At 38.8% G+C, this 19,655-nt stretch overlaps 2 protein-coding genes across 4 annotated transcripts; both read right to left on the minus strand.

Moving 5' to 3' along the window:
- Window positions 1–28: 28 nt before the first annotated feature.
- Window positions 29–19,081, minus strand: LOC131364547 (zinc finger protein 271-like). 3 transcript variants are annotated; one of them, XM_058407768.1, is made up of 10 exons: window positions 18,841–19,081; window positions 18,252–18,320; window positions 17,883–17,906; window positions 17,055–17,193; window positions 16,857–16,967; window positions 16,069–16,340; window positions 13,107–13,174; window positions 11,161–11,351; window positions 8,426–10,007; window positions 29–1,144 (listed from the first exon to the last, which is right to left on the minus strand). In XM_058407768.1, the coding sequence occupies exons 2-10, from the start codon at window positions 18,318–18,320 to the stop codon at window positions 385–387; spliced, it is 3,216 nt and encodes a 1,071-aa protein (XP_058263751.1). In that variant the 5' UTR covers window positions 18,841–19,081; the 3' UTR covers window positions 29–384. The 3 variants fall into 3 exon arrangements, with proteins under 3 accessions (XP_058263751.1, XP_058263750.1, XP_058263749.1); XM_058407767.1 differs by lacking the exon at window positions 29–1,144 and having other exon boundaries at window positions 8,137–10,007; window positions 18,260–18,320; XM_058407766.1 differs by lacking the exons at window positions 29–1,144; window positions 18,252–18,320 and having other exon boundaries at window positions 8,137–10,007.
- On the minus strand, window positions 1,209–7,510 carry LOC131364549 (histone-lysine N-methyltransferase PRDM7-like). Its single transcript, XM_058407771.1, has 9 exons — window positions 7,351–7,510; window positions 7,214–7,250; window positions 5,352–5,375; window positions 4,859–4,997; window positions 4,668–4,772; window positions 4,181–4,452; window positions 3,034–3,101; window positions 1,553–1,748; window positions 1,209–1,346 (listed from the first exon to the last, which is right to left on the minus strand). The coding sequence occupies exons 1-9, from the start codon at window positions 7,437–7,439 to the stop codon at window positions 1,341–1,343; spliced, it is 936 nt and encodes a 311-aa protein (XP_058263754.1). The 5' UTR covers window positions 7,440–7,510; the 3' UTR covers window positions 1,209–1,340.
- Window positions 19,082–19,655: the final 574 nt, after the last annotated feature.

A 19,655-nucleotide genomic window follows, 5' to 3' on the forward strand; every position in this document is an offset into this window, starting at 1 on the left:
TTACACAAAAAACACTGACGACAGATGGTGAAAGTCTTATAAGTATAGAAAACATTAACAGACATGGGGGATGTCTTGTGGAATAAGTATATGAGCACTTATTTATATGTAGTGTTATTTAAAAAGTTCAGCATTAAAATGAACTAACTTTAAATCTCTTTGCAATGCTAGAAACTCGGCGGCAAAAAAGGAACTCCTCTCCACTCGTCGACCATTTAAAAAATCAATTAAGTCAATTATTATAGGCTCAGACTATCACTGCTTCCACAGCTTCTGAAGGGTTTTTGTCATAAATTTGTTTCTCTGTAAAATTTTCAATCATTATAGATAAAACGGACACTGATACTGTATATAATTTATGCTAATGATGCTCTCTGTTTTACTTTAAATTGTCTGGTCTACACTGGTGCACTTATGTATGTTAAAAGAATTTAGAGAAGTGAATCTCTGTCCACACTGTGCGCAGTGATACGGCTTCTCTCCCGTGTGAACACGCTGATGTTTATGAAGATCGCTCTGCTGAATAAAACTCTTGCCACATTCTGAGCAGTGATACGGCTTCTCTCCCGTGTGAATGCGATGGTGTCTTTGGAGATCATTCTGTTGATTAAAACTCTTCCCACACTGTGAGCACTGATACGGCTTCTCTCCCGTGTGAATGCGCTCGTGTGTTTGGAGATGACTCTGTCGATTAAAACTCTTCCCGCACTCCGAGCAGTAATACGGCTTTTCTCCCGTGTGAATGCTCTTGTGTCTTTCGAGATATCTCTGTTGATTAAAACTCTTCCCACACTGTGAACAGTGAAACGGCTTCTCTCCTGTGTGAATGTGCTGATGCTGTCGGAGATGGCACTGGTTAGTAAAACTCTTTCCACACTGTGTGCAGTGATACGGTTTCTCGCCCGTGTGAATGCGCTGGTGTTGTTTGTAATTACTCCCGTTATTAAAACTCTTCCCGCACTGGGAGCAGTGATACGGTTTCTCTCCTGTGTGAATGCGCTGATGCTGTCCGAGATTACGCTGGTAAGTAAACCTCTTTCCGCACTGTGGGCAAGGGTATGGCTTTTCTCTTGGGTGGACACACTGGTGCTTACTGAGATTACACACGGAAATAAAATCCTTCCCACATTTTGAGCAGTGACATGTTGTGTGGAGAGTATCAGCGCATGTTTGCTGGTTACTGGAGCTTCGTGTGGTCATAACATTGTCGTTTACAATTTCACTTGATCTAAAAAATCTCATGTTGTCCTCAGAGTGGCTTCTCTTTATGTGACTGTCAAGATGAAACTGAGATGTGTAGGAAAGCTGACACCAGGAGCAGGAGAAAAGTAGGTCATCGTTCATTTCTAGAGAATAAAAAATATATAGTATAAGTAATTTATTAGTACTTCAACTTATTTTAGAAATTGTGCCAAATATTACTATATAACATTTAGCGTGGTCTAAAACTGAGGATTGCTTGTCAGAGTAAACACTGTTACATGTATTTGTATATAATAGCCACTGTGGGCTGAAGGTTAGTGGTTAACAATAATATAAATCAGGGTTATACATAACTACTTGAAGAGCATTTTTTCTTCCAGAGGTAGTCGAATGCAAGTCCAAGGTTTTTGCCGTAGTCATCTTTGTACCACATCAAGAGTTCTTGTCCTGTTTTGATGGGTTGACAGCAACGATAGAGAATGCCTCCTCGATACTGGAAAGCCACAAGATTCTGTTCTTCTACGTAACGAGCACAGTTCACATACCTTGAAAATAAACAGACTCTGAACAATGAACGGTAGAGGGATGTGAAGTAAAAGAGAGTCTTCCTCACCTGACATCAGTGCATGATTTCCTATCCCATACCTCAGTATGAGTTCAAAGGTAAAATGGAGGTATCAGATCCAGGACATATCTGACCTCAGCAATGAAGACCTCTGCCTAGCTAAAGAGAATGCAACACAGACTAGCTTGTCTGTTGGTTTGGTTGTTTTTCTCACAGTAGGTGCAAATGGCAATAAGACACAGTGTTCTTAATTCTTCACAGAGTTGACTTTATGAACAAACCAATAAAATGTGATATAATCTCAGGTAATGGTTCGTTGACCTCAAGGATACTGAGGTGGCAAGACCTCTAACCCCTGGTAGCAGTCTGTGGATTTTTCATTTCAACAGACATTGAATACAACACTGCTCTCCACTTTATCTTTCAGAAAAAACATATGGGATATCTTCTTGACTTTGTACCCCTAATGTACCCAATTCTCAGGTACCACTATACCTTAACACTGACGAAATGTACCTAATGGTTTTACCCAAAAATAATAATTCACTGCTGTTTGGGCTTTGGACTCCTCCCTACTTGATTCCTGGAAGCATAGGAGGTATTCATGTTGTTATGCTAACTCATTCACTCAACAGTTACTTCTATATTTTCCCAGTATACTGCAGCATGCAGTACCAAGCAAATTGTTCCACAAGTAGTGGCTAAATCATGTGACTACAATTTACTTGACATTATCTGGGATAATCTTGGTCATAAACACCATCCAGAATTTAAAAAAGGGGATTCAGACTTCACCCCTTTTTCAGAGAGGAATAACAACCTGGCTGCTCTCAGGTCCAGTAGCAGATGTCTTTTTATCTTTTTACAACCTCTCAGGCCTCCTTCCCATATATATTGGCGCACTAATAGTGCTGGGGATTTTGACCATAGCTGTGACTCACATGTTCTTCGGTGCCCCTCTGTGTATACATCTCCATACAAATGGACATGACTGAAAGGGATTGTTAGATTATGTACGTAGATATCCACTGTTTGCTGAATGGCAAGTTACTCTACACATCAGTCACAGATTGTTGGACCAGCGTGTTGGACTAAGGGAAGATGGTGGTGATGAGGGGTAGATATGCACAAGACCGAAATCCCATACTGTGTGTAATACACTTCCTATACTCTCCTTCTGAGAACAGTGGTTCTAAGCATAACTTAATGTTTTCCAGTAAAGAATTGTAAAATCAACAACTAACAGTATGCACTGTATTCCTCACCTCATCCAGTTAGAATGCATCTCTCTCCGGCCGTCTATGTATTTCTCACACCGCCTGCTCCTGGATATCTACAAAAGAATGAATAATAGATATTATACATACACAGTTATACACACAAACCCAGACGTCTCAAATTCCTGGCAGGTCAAAGCCCTGTATGATCAGTGATTTGTTCACACAGTAATGCATTCAAATGTTTCTTGCAGAACATTTCTAGTTCTGAGATATTCAGAACTAGGGGCCAGCTTATGTAGTCAGTTAGTCATTAGTGTGAGGATTTTCAGGAATGCTTTGGATGATTATTCTGTTGTAGAAAGTAAATACATTTCAGTTCCAGTTGTGTGTCACATTTAATTTTAGAATTTGTGTATGTTTACTTCCATCTATTTATGTAATGTGTTCTGCGCCTCTGGTTGCCACCTAACCCCAAAGCTTAACAGATTCACTCCAATGCTTGATAGTTGGAAACATAATGCTGTTCTTTTTTTCCCACAAACATACCACTGGATTCAGGTCAGTCCACAGCACTTGTTTTCTAAATGCATGTTGCTGATCTAGCAATTGTTTTGCATACAACAGACGCTGACTTGTGATAAGGTTGTAGGTAAGGTTTCCTTCTGATGACTCTTCCATGCAGATCATGTTTCTGTAAGCAAAACTGCACAACAAATGGTGGTCCACCTCTCCTGTCAACTAAACCTTCCTGCAGGTCCTTACTGACATACAGCAGTTTTGCTTTGCCTTCAGCTCTCATCTTCCAGATGTTGCTTGGACTTCCAAAGTTTCCTTTAATAGCATTTCACAGTAGAAATGTGAGATAGAAATACACTGATATAGCTGTATGTTCTCCCCCTTCTTTGTAATCATAAATTAGTCTTATTTTCATATCTTCAGTCAGCTGCTTAAAGGACCTCATGATTGTTGAGTGTCAGTGTCAAGGTTTAAAGAGTTAGAAAATTCTGTATTTGTTATTCATAATAACAAATACTGGCTACTCATAATAAGTCTATTAAGGCCTAATAAGCTAAACAAGTTCTCTTTTTTAATAAAAAAAAATAAAAATAAAAATGCAATTTGCCCCAGGTAACCAAACTTTATCATACAACACATGAATAAAACATATATCAATAAATATATATAAACTCACCACCCAAGAATAGCCACTATTCATGGCTTCTGCTCTGTCCACCAGGTCTCCCTCATAAGGCCCAAAGTGTGCACCAAGTGGAATAGTCTCTCCCTTATTAAACACCCCTAAGCCTGCATCAGGAATGTCAGACTTTCGAACCTCTAGACCGGGTGGAAGGGTTTGTATTGCTCGGTCTGCAACATCTCGAGGAACAGGGGTATCGAAGATAAAAAGAGCCGGACCGTGAACCTCACACTTGTTGATGAAGTAGGATCTGCAGTCCTCACAGTCTGGAATGGGGAAAAGATGACAAAAGAAATTACTAAATCCAAATAAATACAATTTTAGAACATAATAAGGTTTAAGGCCAGGTATTTCCATCAGTAACAAGCGATCATGGCACCCCTATTTGTACAGGTGTGAGATGATGCAGATGTGGAATAACAGGTTACTATGACAAATTTCTTATGACAAGACAAAGTCATATGATCATATGGTGTCTTACAGAGGAACTCATTATCATCTTCAGGTTCTTCCTCTTTTATAGGTCTCCTCTGAAAACCTCCAGTCTGTTGGTCAGCAGTATTAACACGTCCCAATGGTGCTCCATCTAAAAGTCCACAAAACCGAAAACAAGTAAATTTGACGGTCAAATTAATCATAGCTAGACTAAAGGGAGTTTCTGATCTGTCTTACAGAGATAGTCCTCATCTTCAAGTTCTTCTTTTTTTATAGGCTTCTGTTGATCCACAGCGATGGGGATAACAAATTCCACAAAGTCTGAAGTCCCCCCATCTGAAGTCATGCAAAACTCAGTTTTCAAATTCTCACAAAGCTAATGAACAAAGAGAACAGGAAATAGGACAAACAAACATTATTTAAAACAATATGAATTGACTATTATATATTAAAAAAAAATAACTTCAAATCCGAATTAAATAATAACAAAAGAAACCTGAATCATGATTTTAAATGGACGTCTTACAATTTTCTTAATCCTAGGTTTAACCAGTGCAATATGATTACTTCTGTGACGTTAGACATAAATAAGGAGGGAGTAAGTAAGTAAAGAGATCCCATGAGATATCTGAGTGATGAGAGAAACAGATTGAAAACAAGTGTGGCCACTATTTTGTAATAGCCTTCCTGCATTTTATATATTTATTACAGAAAAAAAGAAAGCACTGACCTCTGCTGACTCCATTAAAAGATTCTGGGGGAAAAAAAGGAGGCTCAAATATAAACAGCACCTTTGGCAAATGAACACACCTCATGGAAATAATTTTAATGAAATACAAGTTGAAAGAAAACGAACACTGAACAACAAACATACTGCCCGATAGCTTCAGATAAAACCATCTCTGGAAAAAGGGTTCTGGTTTCTTTATTCATCAATCTGATACAGGTGTTAATAAAGTACATATTCACCAGTAGTAACCATGGTAACTGTGACATTTTCATATTTCTAAAATTACATCTCTAATTTAACATTTTGTTCCCCAGTGCAACCACACCAACTATCTCTCTGCTTGCTGCTATGCACCCCAAAAATATAAAGCTTCAATTCTGGCATCCACATCAGTTCATTTAATGATATCAACAAATGTTTTTGGACTTGGATCACAGTGCAATAGCACTATCAACGGCTATAAAAAAACAAACAAACAAACAAACAGAATTATATGAAATAAACAAGGCTGATTTCTTTCTAGGTCTGACATGCGGCCAATCAGTGACGGTTATATCAGCTGAGTACACAATGTGAAACGCCTTGAGACTTCAATCTCCATTTATAATATTTTTATAGCAGTTTTTGTGTTTATGTTTTTAGAAGAGGAACTAAAAGTACAGATCACATAAAAGGTTTTTTCTTTAACATTTGTATCCTAAGGAAATCGTGCATGACACCAGAGCACTATGTACTTAAAATAGCTGTAAAAGATTAGAAATTATATTTAATAATTTACCCCACATTATTCTAATTAAGCCATGATGCTCAACACTAATTAGTTTGATATAAATTTTTTTATTTCAAACAGATTTAAAATTATTATTATTATTATTATTATTATTACTATTAACAACAATATTATTATTATTATTTTTATTATTATTATTAATTATATTAATAATATTATTATTACATTTAAAATTATGTCTATGATGTAATTTTCCTTGAAGCATATACAGTGACTTCTGAAATTATAGGGATAATATCCAGTGAGATTTATTCTGATCATTTTTCAGATTTTTATCATTTTATTTTCTAGATAAATTCTCATTACTGCAAAAGAAAAAGAAAAAACAGAAATGGTAAAGCAGAATTTTTAAATATGTAAAACAGATTTTCATACGCACATTTTCTGACCATTAATTGATGAATTATTAACTTTGTTTATATCTTATCTTTTCTCTTTGCCAAAATATAAACGGCTGTTTTCGAGGAACATTATTTTATAATTTGTCAGAGTAAACAAAGCGATATTCCTGATGACATTTCTTGATCTTTCTAATTGGTTTGATTGATGTGATCATTTACCAATAAGATGTAGATCCTAATTTTTTTCGATAGTCAATAATGTGAACAATTCTGCAGTATATGAAGGGATGCACTCTTGCTCTTTTTTATTGCATTTTTATTGTATAAATGGTATTATGTAATGGTACTAAGTATGATGATGATGATGATATTTAATTATTGGTGTTCAGTAAAGCCCAACACTGTCATCCCGATTAAAACATGATTACTTGCTTCGTTTGCAGTGTTCAGTGTATTTATTTTAATATTTACAACCGATAATAAACTCGTTCAACACTCAGCATTCATCTTTATCAACTAATTCAATCAGCCAGTGCTCAAAAATGGGATTTTTCACAATAGGGTCAATCCCAAATATCTTCCCTTTTGATATTAAGTGCACTACGTAGGGCGTACAGCCCATTGTTTGAAGTTATATTAGGGCACATACATAGGGAGCAGAGAGCCATTTGGAGCGCAGCCTCACGTCAGTTACCTGAGCAGCTCTTTTAGAGAGATTCAGTTTCACTTACCTCGGAGTTAAAACCACAACCAGCTCCTGTTGTCAACCTGTTCAGGTGTAACTTTATTTATTTCATCTAGAATCCTATTTCCATGTAGTGAAATTTTTCTTCTTTTAATTTAATGCTGACAATATTTACAACATTACCTTTGGAGTAGTACTGGGATGTAATAATAATTCCAGGTTTTTAATTTTTTTCCTTCTTCATCGCCTTCTTTTTCTTCTTCTTCATCCATGGTCCTGGCCTACCAGTTATCTGTACATTACCGCCACCAACTGGACTGGTTTTACAGAAAGATTTACGTGGGATAGTGTCTTTTTTGTCTTTAGACAAAAACTAAATCCTGTAACACAATCCTTTTTTTTTTTTTTGTATTGATGCTCAGTATACTCTATACTGACCTACAGTGGTTTAAAATACCCTGCATTGCTAAAATACCCATCTGTAGTCCTTTGCGAACTGATCTTTGCTTCTAATATGAGATATAAGATGCCTTTATTTAGCTTGCCGAAGAATTTTATTCATTCTTACATATCTGATCGTCAGTGGTCTTCATCTTCAGGAGCTCCCGCAGACACCAAATGTGCCTGTGGTATTTATTTATAATTCAAACCATATGAAATGCATCCAGCTTTGAATATACTTTTCTTTTACTTAACTTTTTCTACTTTTTTTTCTTTTTAATATTGTGATGACAGGTGATAGTATTCCAAGTTCTGTTAAATTGTATTATTACCTACTATAACTGATCAAATATACCGATCAATTGTGTTTGGAAATATTTCAGGACAAGCAATGATGAGATTTAGGGAACTACATGTGAAACCATACACCAGATGAAACCAAGGTTTCGATGGAAGGTACCGAGACAGAATGAATAATTTTCTATCGAATAAACATGTAACCATTTATGAAGTAAAAAATAAAGAAGCTAAAAATGGAAACCAGTTTATTCAGAGAACACAAAAAAAAAATGTAATGAAACATTTCAATATCAAGAATGAAGTGACATGTTAAAATGAAATATTAAATAATGTCATAGAACATCGATCACTCCCAATGAACGTCTACATCTCACATTCATTTCTCATGAGAGGCTCCAGTGTTGGAGCAACGGTCTCTATTAAACATATATAAATAAAAAAAAAAAAACCTCTAGCAGTGATGCAGTGATTTCCGTCTCTCCTGTGTTTTCACCACCAAGCTCACTGTGAACACTATGGCTTCTCTCCTGCGTGAATGCGTTGGTGTCGTCTGAGAGTATCGCGGAGCGTAAACCTTCTCCCACACTGTGAGCACTGATGCGGCTTCTCTCCCGTGTGAATGCGCTGGTGTCTCTGGAGATCGCTCTGCTGATTGAACCTCTTCCCACACTGTGAGCACTGAAACGGCTTCACGTCCGTGTGAATGAGCTGGTGTCTGTTCAGAGTTCCTCTTTTACTAAAACTCTTTCCACATTCTGAGCAGGAAAACGGCTTCTCTCCCGTGTGAAGGCGCTGATGGTCTTTGAGTTGTTTCGGCCGCGTGAAAGTCTTTTCGCAACGTGAGCAGGGATAGGTCTTCACTTCCGTGTGAATACACCGGTGTCTATCCAGATCACTCTGCTGATTAAACCTTTTCGCGCACTGTGAGCACTGAAACGGCTTCACTTCGGAGTGAATGCGTTGGTGTCTCTGGAGATCGCTCTGCTGACTAAACCCTTTCCAGCACTGTGAGCACTGATACGGCTTCATGTCTGTGTGAATGAGCTGGTGTCTTCGTAGAGTACTTTTTTTATTAAAGCTCTTTTCACAGTGTGAGCAATGAAACGGCTTCTCTCCAGAGTGAATGCGCTGATGGTCTTTGAGATGACTTGGTCGTGTAAAACTCTTTCCACACTGCGAGCAGCGATACGGTTTCTCCTCTGCGTGAACACGCTCATGGTATGTGAGGTAGCTCTGGCAGGTAAAACTCTTTCCACACTCTGTACAGCGATACGGCCTCAGTCCCGTGTGAATGAGTTGGTGTTGTTTGAAATGACTCGTTTTATTAAAACTCTTTCCACACTGGGAGCAATGGTACGGCTTCTCTCCTGTGTGGATACGCTTATGTGTGATGAGTGTACTCTGATCAGTAAAACTTTTCCCACACAGAGAACAGTGATAGGGCTTCTCTCCTGTGTGAATGCGCTGGTGTCTTTGAAGAACGCCCTGTTGATTAAACCTTTTCCGACAGTGTGGGCACTGATACGGCTTCTCTCCTGTGTGAATGAGCTGGTGTCTGTGTAGAGTACTTCTTTTATTAAAACTCTTCCCACACTGTGAGCACTGAAATGGCTTCTCTCCTGTGTGAATGCGCTGATGAATTTTGAGATGGCTCTGCCATGGAAAAGTTTTCCTGCACTGTGAGCAGTGATGCAGCTTCGCTTCGTTGTGAATGCGCTTGTGTTTTTGTAAAGTTTTTCTTTTAGTAATCCTCTTTCCGCTCTGTGTGCAGGGATATGTTTTTTCTCTGGTGTGGACACACTGGTGCTTACTGAGATTACACATGGACATAAAATCCTTCCCACATTCTGAGCAGTGAGAGATTCCTTTCTGCTTTTGTCCATAAGTGAGGTCAGTGTGGAGAGTATCAGAGCATGTTTGCTGGATTTTGGAGCTTCCTGTGTTCAGAACATTGTCATTTATAATTTCAGTTGATCTAAAAAATCTCATATTGTCCTCAGAGTGGCTTCTCTTTATGTGACGGTCAAGATAAAGCTGAGATGTGTAGGAAAGCTGACACCAGGAGCAGGAGAAAAGTTGCAGCAGGTCATCGTTCATTTCTGGAGAATAAAAAATAAAAAAGTATTAGTAACTTATTTTAGAAACTGTAGCACATTTCTATCACTGTAACAGTTGCTTTTATATGTAGTATTAATTTTATTCTATGCATTTTTATATGTGCTATAACCAGCTGTTTTGAGAGCACATACACACAAGATCAATATATAGAAAAGTACATGTTCATGTACCTCATGTATTCAGGTCAGTATTAAAGTTCAGTAAAGGTTAACGTCACTGTAGACATTTGTGGTCATATTTTTTCCCTCTTCTGACATACGATGTGATGTAGCTGAATGACTGGATGATGACCTTATTAAAGTGTTAAATTAATTAAATTTTTAGAGAAAACACTTGTATGTATTCACCCCCATTGCCATGAAACCCCTAGATTAGTTCCGGTGCATACATTTACATTTGGCGGATGCCATCATCCAGATTGACTTACATTTATCTCATACAACTGATCAATTGAGGCTTTGCTCAGGCCTCACTTAGCTTAGTGGCTTCAAACTCACAACCTTCCAATCAGTAGCCCAACACCTTAACCACTGAGCCACCACATCCCATCCTGGTGACAAACCTCCAGATTTGCCCCAGGATCATTTAGATGTAAACCCATTACAGTCCAGATGTCAGACTGCTATTGAAGGCCTAGTCTCCATTGGAATGTACTATAGAGAAGATTTGCCATGACTTTTTTTCTGTGTAGATGCTCAATCCAAGTCTCCTATTAGAAACCCTACTGGTATCCTACAGGCCCTAAACTCACCTCAGTGGATTTCATTACTGACTTCCCACAGTCTGACAGAATCATTACAATGCTGCCAGTTCTCCATCTTGTCTAAGCCCATGTACACTTCTCCCTGATACCTATCGGGGAGCAGAGCCCCTGTTTCAGCATGTCTTCCATCTCTTCCTGTCTCCTGAACACAATTAATCCACTATCTATTTATGGGTCAGTTATGTTTCAAATGACCATGGCAGAAAAGTCAGAGCTTGAAAGCAATTTTTGCAAAAGTTTAAGTAAATCACTACATGGTCTAACAGTTGAGGATTGCCTGTCAGAGTTTACATTGCTGGCAGTATTCATACATAAGAGCCACTGAGGCTGAGGGTAATTGGTAATTATAATATAAAGCAGGGTTTCATAACCATTTGAGGAGCACTTTTTCTTCCAGAGGTAGTCGAATGCAAGTCCAAGGTTTCTGCCGTAGTCATCTTTGTACCACATCAAGAGTTCTTGTCCTGTTTTAATGGGTTGACAGCAACGATAGAGAATGCCTCCTCGATACTGGAAAGCAACAAGATTCTGTTCTTCTTCATAACGAGCACAGTTCACATACCTGGAAAATAAAGAGACAGACTCTAAACAATGGAGAGTGGAGGGATGTGAAGTAAGAGAGAGGGAGACTTCATTTCATAGCACGGCAAAGAATGTCTCCCTTTTGGTCCCTCATCACAATGCCAGCATGGGAGGAACTGGGTTGTTCCATTTAACCAGAGCAATAACAGAGCTTGACCCATGTGTGTTTGTCACCAGCTGCTCTCAAACATGTGACATAAGTTTATACACTATCAGGCAAGCAAAGGTAGAACAGGAGGATTAGCTTATTTCCAGAATTTTTGAGGTACATCACATGGCCAAAAGTATATGAGCACCTGTCCACTACAGCCACTGTGCAAGCTCTATGAAGAAATGGTTTGTCAAGCATGGTGTGGAAGAACCTGAGTGGCCTGCATGAAGGTTTTCCCTCAATCCCACTGGAAAACTATGGGGACAGGAACACAAACTAAATGCCATGTAGAAGAGTAAAGGTTATTATAACAGCAAAGGAAGGACTACATCTGCAATGGGATGTTCAACAAGTACATATGGTCTGCTTGATCAAGTGGACTCTTGGCCAAGTCCAAAGGTGACATGGAGTCTCCAGATCCAGGATATATTTGATCTCAGCAATAATGAGCACTGCCTACTAGAAAATACAAATGCCAGACAGACAAGCTTGGTTTCTAATTTGGGGGAAGGGACAAATTTTTTCTACATTTGATCCGGATGCCATTAAGGCACTGTTTTGACATTGACTGAGTTAACATCTTCAGGTACAAACCACTAAAGATGCGTTACTGTGTCAGGTTATGGTTTCGTGACCTGAATGTGACCTTGAGTTGGCAAGACTACTAAACCTCTTGAGTTTGGTGGCAGTCTGGGGCTCAATAGTTGGGCCACTGGTGTCAAGAGACATTGAATATTACACTGCTTCCCACTTTATTCTCAGAAAAGCGTATCTCCATACTTTGTATTTGGACCTATTATGTGCCTCATGAGGTACAGTGATTCTCAGGGACAACTGCACCTTAATGCTACCTAAAGGCTTTAACCCAAAAACCAAAAGAGTTTACTTCTGTTTAGGCTTAAGTCCTTGAATTCTCATCCACCTGATTCTGGAAGCAAGCAAGGCTGCATTTATTCTGTATTCATGTTCTGTTTTGTTACTTCATTCAGTTACTTCTACCCCTAAACTGTGGAGACCATATGCCAGCATATAGCAGCATGCAGTACCAAGCAAAGTGTACCACAAAAGGTGACGTCATCTTGAACAAAGCCAAAGATGTAATCATTGGCAGATGTTTTTTTTTTTTTCGCAACCTCTTAGACCTCCCCTTATACATCATTGCACTATTAATGCTGGTCATTTTGACTATATCTGTGGCTCACTTCATCTTCTTGGGTACCCCTCTGAGTATCCAGATGAGTATCCAGAGTTAATGACTTGACTAAAAGGTACTGTTAGATTATGTACATAGATATCCATAGTTTGCTAAATGACGAATATTAAATAACCATAGATTATGAATTTGTGAAAAGCAACCTGCAGAACTAAGGGAAGATGGTGGTGATGATGAGTAGGTCATGTGACTTAGAGGCATGAAAAGATGTGTCTTCAGGCAGTCATGCACACGAGTGGTATCCTACACTATGTTTTACACTTCATTTACTCTCCTTTTGTGAACAATGGCTATAAGCATATCTTTTCCAGTAATTAATTGTACAACAACTTAACAAAAAACAGAATGCTTACTTGCAGTGTATTCCTCACCTCATCCAGTTTGAGTGCATCTTGCTCTGGCCATCTATGTATTTTTCACACTGCCTGCTCCTGGTTATCTACAAAAAAATGCACAATATATTACACATTGGAGTAATATTTTGACCGTGTCTGTGGTCAAAATAAAAATTGAGACTTCCAAAATGGCCACTATGCTGCAAGCTCTGATCCAGTATATTGGATTTCTGTTTGTTTTGTCTATAATTTTTATCTTTCTTATGCTGGAAGTAATCAGCCCCATTGTCTATGACAGGCTGCCATGACCACGGAACCAGAACCAGAAAAGGAGGCCGTGCTAATCGTCCCCTGCTACCAGTGCTCTGCTGGTGAAGGTTCAATCTCTGGACAACAAGCTAAGAGCATACATCTCCTACCAATGAGGGACGATAAATTGCTGCATTATCTGCCTCACGGAAACCTGGATGTCTGCAGAGGTTCCAGACTGAGGTAGAGTTTCCAGTAGAGTTGATTTGTATGTATAATGGTCAACTACTTGTGGTGTAATTGTAAGAACGTACACTATATAAAGTCGTTTTGCTCCCCTGTCTTGAAATACCTCATGCTCCTGTGTCGACTATACTGGCTACCGAGAGAATTCAAAGCAGTTATTATTATGGCTATGTATATCCCCTCTCAAGCTGACACAGACCAAGCACTCCAGGAGCTGCATGGCAACATATGCAAGCAGAAACTGTATACCCTGAGGCTGCATGTTCCTGGAGACTTTAACAAAGCTAAACTCAGTACAACTCAGAAAAACACATCACGTGAATCATATGTGGGGACCATGTTTTGGACCATCACAACTCTCACTTCCATATTGCCTACAAATCCCTGCCACATCCACCTTTCAGAAAATCAGATCACTCTTCCATCCTGCTTCTGCCCTTAAGGTAGACGCTGAAACAGGAAGCACCCACCCTCAGGAACATGCAGTGCTGATCAGACCAATCGTACACTATGCAGGACTGTTTTGATCACGTGAATTAGGAGGTGTTCCTGTCTGCCCCAGATGATGACAAGGTTTATTCTGAAACTACAAAACAGCAAAATGCCAGGACAGAGACAAGCTAGAATCACAGTTTAACACCCCGACACAAGAGAGATGTGGCAGGGAATTAACATCAAGATTTTAAGGGAAATTAACACTCTGCTAAGAACCCCACTGCCTCTCTACCAGACTAACTTAATACTTCTTATGCTCACTTTGAAACAAACCACCCCACCTGCATGGAAAGAATTCCAGCAGACAGAGATGTGAATATCCACAAGGCTTTGGGTCCAGATGGAATCCCAGCCATGATCTTAAATCATGCACAACCCAATTAGCTGGTGTTTTCTCAGGCATTTTCAACCTCTCCCTCTCTGTAGTCCCCATGTCAACCTCAAAATATCCATCATCGTGTCCATATCAATGATATCGGTGGTAGACTGCTTGAATGACTGGCATCCTGCTGCTCTGACACCCATTGTCAGTAAATGCATTGAAAGGCTCAATCAGAGACTACATCTGCTCTGTGCTGCCTGCCTCACTCGATCCACTGCAGTTTGTTTATCAAAAACGCTCCACTGTCTTCACCCCACACACTGTTCTCTCCTATTTAAACTTGACTTGAAACCCTGGGTTCTGGACCTGAACAGCTGGCTGTGCAGCTGGATCCTGACCTTCCTGTCAGGCAGATACCAGGTGTTCAGAACTGGCAGCAGTATCTCATCCTCTCTGACCATCAACACTGAAGCCACAGTGTTTTCTCAGCATTTCTTCATACACCTATGACTGTGGCCACAAACAGCTCCAATGTCATAGTGGATGACAGAAAGTGGTAGGACTGATTACTGACAACAATGAAACAACCTGCAGAGATGTACAACCTAACACACTTGTGCCAGGACTGATTACTCACAACAATGAAACAGCCTGCAGAGATGTACAACCTGACACACTTGTGCCAGAAAACCCACATTGCAATCAACATCAACAAGACCACGGAGCTCATAGTAGACTTCAGGAGGCAGGACAGGAAGCATGCCCCGTTTATCATCAAAGGGATGCTAGTGGAGAAAGTCAACAGCTTCAAGTTCCTCTGTATTCACATAACTGAGGACCTCACATGGTCCACTCACTCTGAGGTAGTGGTAAAGAAAGCCCACCAGCATCTCTGCTTCTTCAGATGCAGGAAGCTGAGGCTCTTCTTGCCCCAGCTTACTTAAATCATTTTACACCTGTGACCTGCCTGGCTATATCACCACCTGGTATGGGAATAGCACCACCCACAACCACAGAGCTCTGCAGAGAGTGGGTCAGACCAGCGCATCATTGGAGGTGAGCTTCCCTACCTTGAAAAACATCTACACCAGGTGATGAAGGAATGCACAAAGGATCATTAGAGACTCCAACTGTTGGTGAGTTCAAATGTTTCCAAAATGCCTCTTGCTGATCTCTTGATTGTTTTGCATACAACAGACATATTGACTTTTGTGATGAGGTTGTTGCTAAAGTTCCACAGTTGAAACCCCTGTCAGTTAAATCGTCCTTTCATAGGTCCTTAGTGTTATATGGACAGTTCCCTTTGCCATTCTGTTCAGGATATGGGCATTTGTATTTAACAGATTGCTTGGTCTTCCAGATGTTGACTTGACTTTAAAGACTTCTTTAATAACGTCAATTTCACCCAATGAAAAATTGTGATAAAAACACTGATATTTTTATAGCCTTCCCCTGCTTTGTTTTTAGTTTAATTTAAAATACTCTGTCAGATGCTTAGAGGATCTCATGATTTAAAGAGTCAGAGAATTTATTCTCGAAGGGTGTTTTAAAGTGGTGTGTATTTCTATTCATATCAAAAAGAAACAACATATGTAATATGCCCTAGGTAACCAAAATTTTGTATACAACTACACATTTATTATTGTAAGAAAACTTCAGGATGTAATTATTAAGAAACTAACTCACCATCCAAGAATAGCCACTATTCATGGCTTTTTCTCTGTCCACCAGGTCTCCTTCATAGGGCCCAAAGTGTGCACCAAGTGGAATAGTCTCTCCCTTATTAAACACCCCTAAACCTGAATCAGGAATGTCAGACTTTCGAACCTCTAGACCAAGTGGAAGAGTTTGTATTGCTCGGTCTGTAATCCCCAGAGGAACAGGGGTATCAGAGATAAAAAGTGCCAGACCGTGAACCTCACACTTGTTGATGAAGTAGGATCTGCAGTCCTCACAGTCTGGAATGTGGAAGAATCCAAATAAATACAATTTTAGAATACAAGCATTAATGCCAGATATTTCCATCAATAACCAGGGATGATTGCACCTCATGTGTGCAGATGAGAGATGATTTGATCTAATTGTGGATGTTTGGGTTTTGCAGTTCTTAAGCTACATTTAGACAGAAGAAGCTTACAAGTACTAGGTACAGTTGTGAAATGTGTAGAGATAAAGAATGTGAACTGAGAATGGCTGACCCTGCGCTCTGACCCCAACCTCCAAGGATGGGATATGCGAAGAAAGAATTTCACTGTGCTGTAATGTATATGTGACAAATAAAGGCTATTTCATTTCATTTCATTTTCATTTCAAAGTATGGGGGGATAAAAAAAGAAAACCAGCATTATTAGTAAATGGGTTACTATGACAAATTTCTTATAAACCAAGTCTTACATATGAATGTTATTATTGTTGGAATAATAATCACAATTTAGGCTGCTTGATTATATTTCAAATTCACAATGGTATCTTACAGAGGAACTCATCATCTTCAGGTTCTTCCTCTTTTATAGGTTTCCTCAGAAACCCTTCAGTCTGTTGGTCAACAGCACTGACACGTCCCACACGACTTGATGGCACTCCATCTAAAAGTCCACAAAACCCAAAACAAGTGAATTGGACTGTCAAATTAATCATAGATAGACTAAAGGAAGTTTCTAATGTAGTCTTACAGAGGTTGTCCTCATCTTCAAGTTCTTCTTTTTTTATAGGCTTCTGTTGATCCTCAGCCACAGGGATAACAAATTCCACAGAGTCTGATGTCCCCTTATCTGAAGTCATGCAAAACTCAGTTTTCAAATTCTCACAAAGCTAATGAACAGGACGAAGAAGAAATAAGACAAACATTATTTTCAAAAAAATACAGCTGTGTTGACACTTAGAGAAAGAAATTCAAATCCAAATACAGTAGTTTCAGAAAGAACCTAAAATTTTATTTAAATGGGTGTCTTACAATTTTTCTAATTATAAGTTCAACCAGTGTGATATGATTTCTTCTTTGGTGTTAGACATAAGTAAGGAGGGAGTAAGTAAGTAAGGAGATCCCGTGATATATGTGAAAGACGAGAGAAGATCATAAGCAAAGAGTGTGGCAACTATTTAGTGATAGCCTTCCTGCATTTTAGATATGTCTTCTTCTTCTTCTTCTTCTTCTTCTTTCGGCTTTTCCCTTCTGGGGTCTCCACAGCGAATCATCTCTCTCCACCTATCCCTATCTTCTGCATCCTCAACACTTGCACCCACAAGCTTCATATCCTCATTTATTCCATCCATATACCTCCTCTTTGGCCTTCCTCTTTGCCTCCTGCCTGGCAGCTCCATGTCCAACATTTTCCTACCGATATACTCACTTTCCCTCCTCTGAACATGTCCAAACCATCTTAATCTGGCCTCCCTAACTCTGTCCCCCAAACGTCCAACATGAGCTGTCCCTCTGATGTACTCGTTCATAATCCTGTCTCATTTTAGATATGTATTACAGAAAAAAAGAAAGCACTGACCTCTGCTGACTCCATTAGAAGATTCTGGAAAAAAACAGGAGGCTCAAATTTAACCAGCGCCCTTTGGTAAATCAAATCAACACACCTTATGGAAAAAAACCGAAACGGAAACAACAAACACACTGTCTGGTGAAGGGTTCAGGTTTCTCTGGGTAGACTGATGTGATCATTGACCAATAAAATTGAAATAAAAAATAAAATCCTAATTTTCTCCATAGCTAATAATGTTTACCTTATTATCTTTTGTACTTTTAAATGTCTAGTATTTGGTATTTTTTGTTATCTATCTATCTATCTATCTATCTAGATAGATAGATAGATAGATAGATAGATAGATAGATAGATAGATAGATAGATAGATATTATTACCTTATTACCTATGTTTGTGGATACTGCTGGAAGTTGAAAATTTCCCATTGGGATGAATAAAGTATCCATCTAATGTGAAGAATTATGCAGTATATGAAAGGATGGACTCTTGCTCTTTTTAATTGCATAGTAAACACATTTTTAATATAAACACCCTCACGTATGTGTGTGTACAGCAGCAGTGTTAGGAAGGTGATTTATAAATGTTAAGTATTATTATGAATATCATGCTGTGATGATGATTTTGTTGCTGTTGTTGTTTGTTAATTGTGTGTTTAAAACACTGAGATCCCGATTAAACCATAATTACTTGCTTCGTTTGCCAATGTTCGTGTATTCATTTATATTATTAGCATATTTACAGCCGATAATAAATTCGTTTAACACTCAACTAATTCAATCAGCCACTTTGACATCGGGTCAAACCCAAATAGCTTTCCTTCTGATATGAAGTGCACTACATTTGGCGCACACCCCCTTTGTTTTATATCCTAAGTAGGGCACGTGCGTACGGAGGAGCGAGCAATTTGGAGCTCATCCTCTGTCAGTCACCTGAGCAGGTGGTTCAGTGAGATTCAGTTTTACTTACCGTCAAGTCAAAACCTCAGCGAACTTCTGTTGTCAGCGAACTTTCTATTTCTTGTCTGGAGTATTTTCATGTGGAGAAGTCTTCTTCCATGTTTTAATGTCGGTTGGGAGACAATATTGGCAACATTAACGCTAATAACTGGACTGGAATCGGAATGTAATAATTAAGGACGGTTTTAATTTCTTTTCCTTCTTCTTGCTTCTCCTCCTTTTCTGTTTCTTTTTCTTCTTCATCATCCCTGGCCCTGGTCTACCAATTATTTGTGCATTACCGCCACCAACTGGACTGGTTTCAAAAAAAATAGTGGCTATGTGATGGTGACTTTGTTTGAAACCCTGCAATATAATCTTTTATATAAACTAATATACTAATATGAAACATTTATCGATGCTTAGTATACTCTATACTAACCTAGAACAGGTCAAAATACTCTACATTGTTAAATATACCAATTCATATTCCTTTGTAATCTCTCTTCAGAGTTTGATCTTTTGTTGAAAATTGATCTTTCCTTCTAATATGAGGTATGGATGGATGGATGGATGGATAGAGAGATAGATAGATAGATAGATAGATAGATAGATAGATAGATAGATAGATAGATAGATAGATAGATAGATAGATAGATAGGAAATTCCGGAATAATAGTATAAGTGATTTTTTCTTTCTGTCCATACTATCTACAGGAACCTGATCCAATTAAGCAGGTAATAAACAGCCCTTCGGAGTTGTACACTGTGTTGTCTGTAATTTTTTTTCCGTTATTAAAACTCTTGCCACATTGTGAGCAACGATACTTTTTTCTCCCTTTCGGA

Source organism: Hemibagrus wyckioides, linkage group LG14, assembly GCF_019097595.1.
Source record: "Hemibagrus wyckioides isolate EC202008001 linkage group LG14, SWU_Hwy_1.0, whole genome shotgun sequence".
Taxonomy (NCBI): domain Eukaryota; kingdom Metazoa; phylum Chordata; class Actinopteri; order Siluriformes; family Bagridae; genus Hemibagrus; species Hemibagrus wyckioides.